General features: G+C 48.0%; 1 protein-coding gene across 1 annotated transcript in view; it reads left to right on the top strand.

The window, feature by feature from the left end:
* The window catches only part of pepd (peptidase D), a 60876-nt gene that overhangs the window by 37991 nt on the left and 10646 nt on the right, over positions 1–12239 (top strand). The window contains exons 10-12 of the mRNA XM_055648783.1: positions 6634–6702; positions 7642–7719; positions 10471–10619. Coding sequence (XP_055504758.1) covers positions 6634–6702; positions 7642–7719; positions 10471–10619 — 296 coding nt within the window. The remainder of the gene's footprint in view (positions 1–6633; positions 6703–7641; positions 7720–10470; positions 10620–12239) is intronic.

The following is a 12239-nucleotide window of genomic DNA, read 5'->3' as shown; positions in this document are numbered from 1 at the left end:
GCAGGACTCCACGAGGAGCAGTGATGGTGTAACCATTAGTTATGTCGCCGGCCTTTTTCACGGCAAAGGTCAGACTGCACTCTCACTGCTGACTGGGATTAACACCGAGCCATGAGTTTCATCAAGCATACGAGAATGTCGATCTGTCTTTCTCATTTTCCTTTCTGGGTGCCTCTGTCTTTTCTTTCAGATGAAACATGAAACTGAAATCATGTCTATCTCGGGGAGTAACCAAAAATGCTGGCATTCCTTTATAGGTCAGGAAGGTGTGTGGGAAGAGACGGTAGTATGGATCTTGGGGTCTAAGTTTAAAGGTGATGTGCGGAACAAGATTTTTTATTTACAGAAACTAGTGGGTGCCTTGAACGTGCCTCTGGGTCTGGGGGCAGTGGTAGAGGCAGATAGCGGTGTTTTAGCAAGGCACATGGATAGCGAGGGATATTATCATGTGCAGATAGAGATTAGTTTAACTTGACATCATGTTTGCATGGACTGTGGGCTGAAGGGCCTGTTCCTGTGCGGTTCCGTTCTATGTTCTAAATAATACCTCATGGTCTTCCTCAGCTGGTGGGTGAAGGAGATCATTGTCCATTCATTGGAAAGCGGAGACCTTCGTTGAGGTCTTGGCCAACCTTGCCACCAACAATCTTTAAATTAATGCGATTGCATACCCGAAAACTAGCACTGGGCCAAATGGCCTCCTGTGTTGATGTGGGTACAAAGACAAGGCACTGGAGTTGACCTGGTTTGGGACTGGAGTGCAGCGAGATAAGAGATTGCCTGAAGGGATCCACGATTGTAACTCTGCCTTTAATGTTGCGGTCTTTGTTAGTTATTTGCGGCATCTATAATACATGAGTTCAAATCCTACTGCCTGTTTACTGCAGTGTAAAACAAACATGTAAATAGAATCCAAAAGCAAAGAGCCACAGCTGCCGAGAATCCAACATCAAGCTGGGAATGTCGGAGATATTCATGGGTCGGCAGCATTGGTGGGGAGAGAGAGAAAATTCACCTTGGTCAATAAAGCTATCAAGTGTGCTTCTTTCTCCACAAGTGCTGCCTCACATGCTTTGTTTCAATGGAAGTAAAATGAAAGATGAATTTTGGAGCTGTTATATTTTGGAACTAGTGCGCACACCATTTCCCACCACCTTGGTCACCACTGCTCCTTTCATCTCCTTCATACGCTCCTCTCCCATCCCCGTGTCCCATATTTAATTTTAACTCTCCTCTTTTCCCTCCCACTTCCCTTCAACTGGCTTTACATTTCACCTCTTTCCATATCTGATACTCTTTTGTCTCATTTTCACCAGTGGCCTTTATCACTTACTCCACCCACCTGCCGATCACTCCACTGGCCTGCATCCACCTACCTCTCTTTTTCAGCATTCTTCCCCCTGCCTCCCCACTCCCATCAGTCTGAAGGTTCCTGACCCAAAACTTTGTCTGACCATTCCCTCCACAGGTGCTGGTTGACCCGCTGAGTTCCTCCAGCACTTTGTGTTTTGCTCAAGATTCTAGCATCTGCAGTCTCCCGTGTGTCTGTAAGAATTCTGTTGACAGATGAAGAGGGTTAATTGAACACATTAACCACACTGAGCTAAACACAACCTAATTAATCAAACTTTGCTCATTGTTATGGATGCCAGAATTGGATTTTTTTCAAATGATTGACTTCCTTTCATTACTTGATATCTAATTCATTGTAAATTAGCCGCTTGAATTGTTCTCCATCAGATCGTTTTGTGTACGGGGAAGGAAGAGTTCCGTGACTGCGTCTTAGTTGAAATAATTATATTCGTGTGAGGTTTTAAACCTTTGCCCTGCTGGATAAACAGGCTCTGTGTGCAGTAATGTCTCCTGTAACAACTTCCCTTACATGGGAATCGGGGTGCATTGACAAATGTATTCACTGACGAAGGCTCTAGACTCTAAATGTCGTCTGTCCGTTCCCTCCATAGATACTGCCTGACCCGCTGAGTTCCTCCTGCACTCTCATTAGTTCACGATTCCAGCATCTACGGAATCTTGTGTCTATACCAAAAGAGAAACAGAGTGTGAGGGTAACTCAATGGGTCAGGCAGCATCGCTGGGGAACGTGTTCTGGGATATGTTCTGACATTTTGGGGCAGGACCCGTCTTCAGACTGAGTTAGTGCTTGGTCGTCTTTGCTGTAGATCCATCTGCACAGGCTGTCTTTGCATCACTCTTGTTTGAATCTCGTTTGAGAGGGTTTGAAGTTCATGTTGTGTTAATCAGCATTGATTGAGTTGTCCGGAGAGTGAGGGTGCGCTGATGTACCACAATGGTCACCATACAAGGAGAGTGTAAGGAATGGGAGCAAGGAACAATGAGACTGCCCTTCGTGCCTCCTCTCCCTTTCTGTCAGTCCTAACTGCTCCAGCTGCACTCTCCTGCCGGCTCAAACCATCTCCATCACCCTGGCAGTGTGTGAAGGGACAAGGTGAGAGGTGTTTTATTCTGTGGCTAACTCGGGGTTTGTGTGATGGGAGCTTCTCTCTGTACCTGCCCTGGGAGTGAGTGGTGGGAAGGTGTGGAGGGAGCTTCACTCTGTATCTGAAGCAATTCTTTGACTTGCCCATGATGGGCTACGGTCTACGTGATGTTAGAGCAATCGCAGAATGATCAGGGGAACCGGTTTAGCTGGACTACCATCGTACGAAAGCAGTGACTTTCAACTACATAGGAGCACAGAGTACGTGGGCGAGCTTGGCAAGCCCAGTGGGGAATGCCCAGCAGTTATTAGAACAAAAAATAATGTATGTGCCAAATATGATGCCAAGTTAAATAAATCTCCTCTGCCTGTACGTGACTATACTCCGTTCCCTGACTCGCAATGCTACTACTGGATCTGCTTCCATCACCACCTCTGGCAACACAAGGGACTCTCACCTTAAATATATGCCCTCTGAACTTTGACATTTCTACACTAGGAAAAAGATTCTGACGGTCTACCCAATCTATGCCTCCCATAATTGTATATACATGGATCAGGTCTCCCATCAACCAGCGACATTCCAGAAAAAGCAAACCAAGTTTGTTCGACCTCAACCTTCTGTTCAACTACAACCTTGTAATTCATATCCTCTACTCCAGTCAGCATTCTGGTAAATCTCCTCTGCACCCTCTTCAAAGCATCCACAACCTTTCTATAATAGGGCGACTGGAACTGCACACAATATTCCGAGTGTGGCCTAACCAAAGTCTTATAAAGCTGCATCATAACTTCCTGACTTTTGAACTAGATGCCACGACCAACGAAGGCAAACATATCATGTGGCTTTTTTAACAATCTATCTATGTGTTCCCCCTTTATGGCTGTGGGCTATGGGCTTGCCGCCTGCCTGACAGCTGCCATGGTGAGGTGAAGGTCTGTCTCTGCTTGGACAGATGGCTCCTCTGCCAGATATCTCCCCCGTCCAATGTACCAGGGCAGGAGAGATCGTTGAGTGACAACCCCGTCCTCGAGAGAGCTGCGCCATGGCGCAGCAGGCAAAGCAGCTGCCTCACAGCATCAGGGACCCAGGTTAAATCCTGACCTCCAGCACTGTCTGTGTGGAGTTTGCACGTTCCCCCGTAACTGTGTGGGTTCCCTTGGGTGGTTCTGGCTGCTCCGATTTCCTCTCGTGTCCCCATGGTGTGCGAGCGGCTCAGTGGGCTAACTGGCCGCTGTGCGTTGCCTCCAGTGTGTAGGCACCGGGTGGAAACTGCGGGGCGTCAAGGGGAACGTGTGGAGCATAAAAGACCAATGTGGACGTTTCATGGTCGGAGAGAGCCAGGTGGGTGAAGCGCTTGTTTCTGAGCGGTGTCCCTATCTGACTGTGCAGTGTCCAAAATGACGGATCTTCCAGAAATGGTGATGTCCACATTGCTGAGTGAAGTTCTCGTGTGGACTAAGATCATGAAACCTGCAGCCAAGGAAGTCTCCAACAATGCAGTCTCCGTTGCCAGTCAGTTGTTTGAGTCATAGGGAGAGGTTGGATAGGCTGGCACTTCTTTTTTGGAGCATAGGAGGTTGAGGGGATCTTATTGAGGTGTGCAAGATCATGAGGGGCATGGGTAAAGTGAATGTTTTCAGTGTACAGGATCCTAAAACTAGAGGGCATAGGCTTAAATTGAGTGGGGAGATATTTAAGAAGGACCTTGGGGGCAACATTTTACCTGGAATGAGCTGCCAGAGGAAGGTATCGAAGTGGATACAATTACACCTTTAAAAAGGCATTTGACAGATCGATAGATAGGAAGGGTTTAGAGGGATATAGGCCAAATGCATGGCAACTTGGCCGGTATGGACAAGGTGGGCCGAAGGGCCAGTTTCCATGCTGTGCTGCTCTCTGACCCAATGACCTGGGCGGAGGGGGTGGGGTACTGGGACAACAGTTCCCAGTGCTCTATTTACCTGTGGATATTTTATAGGAATCCAGCTCGTGAATTTTTTATTTTTTTTTTAATAGTTTGAATATAGTGGTTGCATTATCTTCCACTCAATTTTGCAGAAGCTTTTGAAGATTGAGATGAGTGTGGAGGTTATCATAGTGCCTGGGGACTAATCGAGGAGCGGAAATGGTGATTGAGAGTGACTGGAAAGGTTCTGAGAGCGCTTGGCATGGGGTTTGGGGATTGGAGCAACAGGCTCTGTGCCATGTCCGAGCCCCTGCTTCAGATTAGTGTGGATAATGGTAACCTGAACAATTGGTCCCTGTGGGATTAATTACTCCTGCACTGAGCCATGCTGCCAACCAATCTCAGCTCTAACAGGATAATTCCCCCCCCCCCAGCCCCTGCTGGCAATATCAGAGGCTCTTTTAGTTCAGAGTTGGTGCGTTATCATTTCACCCCTTTCTCGATCCTTTACACTTCCCATATTAAAGTGACTGATTATCTGTATTAAGCGCTGAGACCTTACATAAATGCCTTCTCTTTCAATTTGCTCCCTTCTCCCCTTTCTACTCTTTCCTGTCTGAAATATCCTCACTGCTTCTCAGCACTTCCCATCTTTCCTCAACTACACCCCCCCCCCCCCCCCCCCCCCTCTTGTCCTCCCTCATATCATCCCTCCGCTTCCCAAGTTATTTCTCTGTCTCTCTCCCATTCATGTTCAAGATTCTGCAGTAGAGAAAGTTGGCGAGACCACACTTGAAAGCTGTGTGGTCGGCCACTCGGCTATAATAAGGATGTCATTAATTTGGAAAGGGTGCAGAAGAGTGCAGCAGGATGTTACCTGGGCTCGTGTTATAGGGTGAGGTTGGATAGACTGGGACTTCCTTCTTTGGAGCGTCGGTGGCAGTAACAGGCAGGAGGTTGGTAGGTGGGGGGGCAGATAGCTTAGCTAGTAATAGGCCTGTCCAGGAGAACTTTCAGTTTCTGCACTAACCTAATGATTCAGCAACTTATCAAATGCCTTCTGGAACATGAGAATCTTGGTCAGCATGGATGAGTTGGGCCGAATAGCCTGTTTCATGCTGTATGGCTCGGTCTACGTCCCCTTATCTACTTGCACAGACTCCATTGAACTGATCAAACAATTACCCCTTTCTGACTGCTTGATTACATTGATTTTTCTTTTGGTATCCTTTTATGACTTCTTAAATAATAGATTTAATATGTTCCCTCAGTTGTTCGGTCTTTGGCTCCCAGCTCTGTTTGTCTCTCTTCCTTTCATGAATAAAGGAATGGTATTTGCTATTTTCCTGTCCATTGGAACCTTCTCCAACTCTGGGGACCTTTGGGCAATGAACTCAAAGAGCCGACATCGTAAGGGCATCTCCCATTAAGACCCTGGGATGGTGAGTCTCAGGACCCAGGAGGTGTCAGTTTGCAGCTTCCACAGCCTGCTCTGTGACTTCCTCCCACCTATTCCTGCTCACAGCTGCTTCTTGCAACCTCTACTACAGTGACAGGTGCAGAATATCCCTTTTAATTCAACTGCTATCACCTTGCCAGTTCCCTAGATAATCAGCACTCCCTTTGTCAAGTCTTGTTAAATTATCTGCACAACTCCATTCTTTGTTTCTGGCTGGCTTTGCCCTGAACTTTAATTCTTCTCTCCTAATTACCTTTTAGAAATTATTTTTAGAGTTTAGATTTGTCCACGCTAACCATCGATCACCCGTTCACACTAGTTCTATGTCATCCACTCCCAACGCACTAGGGACAATTTATGGAGGCCAATTAACCTACAAACCTGCATGTCTATGAAAGGTGGGAGGAAACCGGAGCAACCAGAGAAAACCCACGCAGTCACAGGGAGAACATACACACTCCACACACAGACAGCACCCGAGGTCAGGATCGAGCCCGGGTCTCTGGCACTGTGAGGCTGCAGCTCTACCGGCTGCACCACCGTTCCGCCCTTTTAGTTTACATTGTGTCTAAGTGACTAAGAGTGATGTGACTCGTGCAGTGCAGGTTTTGTAATCGGGGCTGTTCAACAACTCAGTCTTTCTGCAACAGGAGCAGAAGCAGAGTCAACCTCTGCCCCCTGCCCTGTGACCTACACTCCCCCGCCCTGCAGCCCTCGGCCCCCTGTCCTGTGACCCAGAGCCCGTGGATACTGGTGGGGATCTGCCTGGAGTACAGAGCACTGATGGTCTGTTTTGTTTCCTGTAGCCTGTTCCAGCACTACTGCTACACTCGAGGAGGAATGCGCCACACGTCCTACACCTGCATCTGTGGCAGGTAAGTGTCTGACCAGAGCGTACAGCTCGGCCCCTTTGTCAGTGCCTGCAATCTCTGCTCATACGGGAAGAGAACTGTGGGAGGGGACGGCAAGGGATGGAGCCGTGTGAGGGGGATGCAAGGGAGGGAACGCCACAGCAAGGCAGGGGGTAACGGGGAGAGCTGTGCTGTGGGAGGAGGTGGCAAGGGAGCATCACCACTTCTTGTGGTTCTCTAGCGCCACCAGGTGCTACTCTGGTGTCATACAAAGTTTTAAGTTTTTATTTTAAGATTTATTAAACTATCTGTTTAAACTTTCTGCAACAAAGTTGTGACTCGTAGTTGTGAACTTGTATTGAAGAGCGGTAAAAAAGCAGCCTGTTAGATAGTTCAGTAACCAGCTGACTGGGAAGCTGGAACATGGGAATGGTAGCCGTCACTGTGTGCACTGCAGGCTGCCACAAGCAGGGGTTCAGTGTCTGACACTTGGAGGGTAAAGCGATTGCCACTGGCTCAGGAGATTTGGCTTCAGTGCAGCCACCTGCGGGGCATGAGGAATACGACTATGTGGAGTTTGCACGTTCTCCCTGTGTCCTCGCGGATTTCCACATGGTGCTCCGGTTTCCTCCCACATCCGAAAGGTGTGCAGGTTTGTCGGTTTATTGGCCCCTGTAAATTGCTGCTGATGCGTACGGAGTGGATGGGAAAGTGGGATAACATAGAACTAGTGTGAACAGATGATCGATGTTCGGCGTGGACTCAGTGGGTTGAAGGGCCAGTTTCCACGCTGTTTCAATCTATCAATAGTCTGCTGGACCTGTCTGTTCCCTGGGTGAATGTGCATGATCACACAGCTGATGGGAGTTCTCCTGGGTCCTGAGCAACACCAACCATCACCTGATCATGGTTTTCTCTGCTCGCAGTCACTCCCTTGATCACACTCGTTGTCCTGTCTTACAGTGGGGTGAACTCCTCTGTCCTGCACTATGGACATGCTGGCTCTCCGAACAACAGGACCGTCCGCGATGGAGACATGTGGTAAGAGTTGTTCTCTTTCTTGTTTGTGTTTCATTCGCCAAGTATCAAAGGGCATTCTTTCTGCTCAATTGGCCAGCAGCTGAACAGGTGGCTGAGGAAGGTAGAGGACCAAAGCACAACATGCTGTTGTATTACAGTCTTCGACAGCTCCATCCTGGGAGAAAGATTGGGACAGTCGGCCCCATCTATGCCTCTCATAACTTTGTATACTTTTATCAGGTCCACTCGCCATCCAATGTTCCAGAAAAAATAATCCAAGTTTGTCCATCCATGGTAAAGAAGATTTATGAGGATGTTGCCAGGACTCGAGGGCCTCAGCTACAGTGAGTGGCTGGGCAGGTTGGGACTTTATTCCTTGGAGCGCAGGAAGGTGAGGGGTGATCTTATAGAGATGTATAAGATCATGAGGGGAATAGATAGGTTGAACGTGCAGAGTCTTTTACCCAGAATAGGGGAATCATGAATCAGAGGACACAGTTTAAGAGGGGAATGATTTAAAAGGAAACTAAGGGGCAATTTTTTTCACACAGAGTGACTGGTATGTGGAACGACCTGCCAGAGGAACTAGTTGAGGCAGGTACTATTACAGTATTTAAAATATTTGAACAGGCACATAGTTAGGAACAATTTAGAGGATGTAGGCTAAAGGTGGACAAATGGGACGTGGGTTGATGGGGCATCTTTGTCAGCATGGACAAGTTTGGATGAAGGGCCTGATTTCATGCTTTTACACCTATATGACTCGCCTTACAGCTAATGCCCTCTAATCCAGGGAGCATCTGATAAATCTTTTCTACACCCGCTCAAAAGTCTTCACATATTCAAAGAGTCATATCATGGAAGCAGGCCCTTTGGTCCAACTTGCCCATGCTGGCAAGGGTACCCCTGCTAGACCCACCTGCCTGTGTTAGGCCCATATCCCTGCAACCCTTTCCTATCCATGTACCTATCCAAATGTCTTTTAAATATTATTATAGTAGCTACAGTACATCCTTCCTGAATGGGGAGGCCAGAACTGCACAAATATGGCCAAACCAAAGTTGTATGAAGTTGTAAAGTTTTGGTCGGTGCCGGCATGGAGCTCGTTGCCCTCTGGGTTCAGACACTTGTACATCGCTAACTTTACTCACTCACCTTGGCTGTGTCTGTGGCTCAGAGCACCTAACCCACACTACTGCCCTCCTTTCCTCCTCGAAGACAGAGACCCTCCCAGAACTATCTTGTTGAAGCCGTCGGTGAAAGCCTCTGGCCACTGATGCTGACTTGTGAAGTATTATGAGCAGGCTGGTGTGTGTCCATTGTCTAATGGTGGTTGCTGCTTGCTCCTGCTGCCACAGGGTGGCAATGGTGGGCTGCAGGAGAGGCAGTGGTGTCTGCCCAAGTGGTTAATTATCATACCTACTGGCAACCCAACAATGACATTCTTACTTGCTGCTGCTTAACAGGCCTGTAAACAATAACACAGATAAAATTATAATAATACAGTAAATTAAAAACTGTAATACTAGGTAACTGTAATAGTGCAAATTAAACCCATGCCCCAATATCTCGCATTTTAATCTGAAGCCTTCTCATCAACATCCGCTTCACCCATGCTTCACCTCTGTCCCACTGGCCTTTGCCTCTGCCTCTCCCCTGTCCCCCTCACATCTCCCTTCTCCCAGCCAGCCGGTGAGCTCCTAACACTTCCACTGGCCAAGGATTGAGCGGGAGTGTCTGCCTGTGACTCTCGGTATAAATAACTGCAGGGAATATCTGCACTGTAGTTTGGCTCACTGTTTCCAGGGAATAACTTGTCTCCTGCCCCAGCACGAATCAGTGCCTTCAGCGAAGGAGAGGGGCGAGGTGACCATGTTTGGCAGCGCACCAGTTCCCAGTCGATTCTCAGAATTTGACACCAGAAGCAAGTTTGCAGCATAAATCCTTGCAGCCCGAGCTCGCCGCAGAGCCCTACCTCTCCCCGGATCTTCCCACGCTCCAACAATGCAGCCTGCTCATGGTGTTCCAGCAACACAGGAGCTATCAGCAGAGATCACAGAACATGCCCTTCGGCCCGCAGTGTCTGTGCCCAACATGATGCCCAGTTAAACTAATCTCTGCCTGCAGGTAATCCATAATGGTTAATTCTGTCCATATCCACGTGCCTTTCAAAAAGACTCTTAAACACCACTCTTGTATCTGCCTTCACCACCATCCCTAGTAGTGCGTTCCAGTACCCACTACGCTGTGTAAAAAATAAACTTCCCCTTTTAAAAATAAACCTATCTCTTTTAAACTTTGTCCCTCTTATCTTAAACCTATGCCCTCTAGTCTTTGACATTTCTATCCTGGGGAAAAGATTCTGACCCTGTCTATGCCTCTCAATTTTTATTTATATCCATCATATTTCCCCTCGACCTTCGGCATTCCAGAGAAAGCAATCTAAGTTTGTCCAACCTCCTTACAGCTAATACTCCCTAATCCAGGCAACATTCAGGTGGATGTGAGGTTGTCTGCTTTGCTGAGATGAACAGGAATGTGTTAGATTGGACAATGCACAGAGAGACCTGGGTCGTATATCGGTATCTGAAAGTAAACATGCAGGTGCGACAAGCAATGCTGGGAGTGTCGAATGGGATGCTGCAGAGAGGGCTTCACTGTGCACACCCTTCAGTGTTCGAGGTACCAGTGAGTGCTTGGACTGTGAAGGCCGCAGGCCAATGCGGGGACTATTACGAATCCTGTGACAATGTTGTGAATTTGTCATTGCAGCCTCTTCGACATGGGTGGCGAATACTACTGCTATGGCTCGGACATCACCTGCTCATTTCCAGCCAACGGCAGGTTCACACCTGACCAGCGAGATGTTTATAAAGCCGTCCTGAAAGCTTCGCGGGCAGTGATGAGCGCAATTAGACCAGGTATGCTTCCTCCCCTTCCCCCTCAACACCCGCGGTGCTCTAACCGTAACACTACAGCACGAACACTATTTGACACTCAAGTGTTTTTGTCTTTGCACCACCTGTTGTACTTGTGCATGGCTTGATTGTACTCGTGTGTATTATGATTTGTAAGCTGGTGCAACTCAGCTGGAGCTGGAACAACTCAGCGGTTCAGACAGCATCTCTGGAGAAAAAGAATAGTATGATTTGATTGGATAGCACTCGAACAAAGTTTCCCCCTGTATCTCTGTACAGGTGACGATAATAAACCAGTACCTTTACCAAGTGGCTGCTGAGCAGAGAGGGAGCAGCCTCGGGCTGCCCCTGCTCCCGGCCCCGCAGGACTCGCCTCGTCCAGGGGCTTGAACTGTGGCCGCAGGTACCGTCTCCATCACCTAGCAGCCCCCAACAAAACTTTCTCCAACTCCCCTCAAACTCTTTTCCCGATTAGCTTGTGTCTTTGGTGAAAATTGGAAGGACAACAGTTGACGGATCGGAGAATCTGAGGTTGCAGAGTTCATTCCTCCTGTGGCCCTTCTGCCAGTGTCCAGCTTTTAATTATAACATGTACCGACAACGGAATGATGAAATCCTTACTTTCCCTGTAAACACGTTTGTAAATGCACTATACATAGATAAATATACAATAATCAATAATGCAATAATGCAATAAATTAATAACAGTAATGCCAGGTAACCACATTAATGCTAAACTTATGTTGTGATTACAATTAAAGACACCGTGGATAGAAGATCATGCTTGCTGAGGTAGTGTGTTTGTCTGAGGAATTAGTTCAAGGCCCCCAAGCCTGAGCTCTTTGTGCCTGCATGTGGGAGTGGAGGAGGGAGCAGCAGGAGGGGGTGATGGGGGTGGCATGTGCCGGGGAGCGGGCGTCCTATGGTGGGGCGGGGCGGTGTGTGTCGGGGATGAGTAAAATGGCATGAGTTGCTCTCTGTTCCTCTGAACACAGTGGCAGCAGCCACACTGTGCCCCATGACACCGGGGGCGGTTTTTGTGAAGGGGATTTACCCGTGACCAGAGGTGGCGGATGTCAGCTTGCTAAACTGAAGCTGTGGGAACTGAACTCTTGAGGGTTTGGGTCACTTCTGGAGTCCAAATGGTGCACTATTGAAAAGGGTGTGAAAGCAGATTTAATTAACAAAGGAACTGTATAAATAGTCAATAAGGGAGCACCAGAGAAAGTAGTAGGCCAATCGGCCCCTTAAGCCTGTCCCCGTTCAGTGTGATCATTGCTGATCTTTGCTAACCTCATCACCCTGCCTGCCAGATCCCACATCTCTCAAATATAAATCCAACTCCACTTTAAATACTTCTAAAGGTTCAGCTTCCGCCAATTGATGGGGAGAGAGTTCCAGTTTCACCACCCTCTGCGAGAAGAAAATCATTTTTAAACGACCTTGTAGTTGGAGTAAAACACACAGTGCTGGAGGAGCTCAGTGGGTCGGGCAGCAACTGTAAGGCAATGGACAGATGACCTTTTGGGTCTGGACCTTTCTCCAGACTGGTACTTGGATCCCAAGAGTCAATTTAATTGTCATTTGCACCCTTATTGCAGAGTGGAACTGCTGGGAAATCTA

This window comes from Leucoraja erinacea, chromosome 17 (genome assembly GCF_028641065.1).
Source record: "Leucoraja erinacea ecotype New England chromosome 17, Leri_hhj_1, whole genome shotgun sequence".
NCBI classification, from domain to species: domain Eukaryota; kingdom Metazoa; phylum Chordata; class Chondrichthyes; order Rajiformes; family Rajidae; genus Leucoraja; species Leucoraja erinaceus.
The sequence above is the reverse complement of the archived record's forward strand: the minus strand, read 5'-3'. Positions and strand labels throughout refer to the sequence as shown.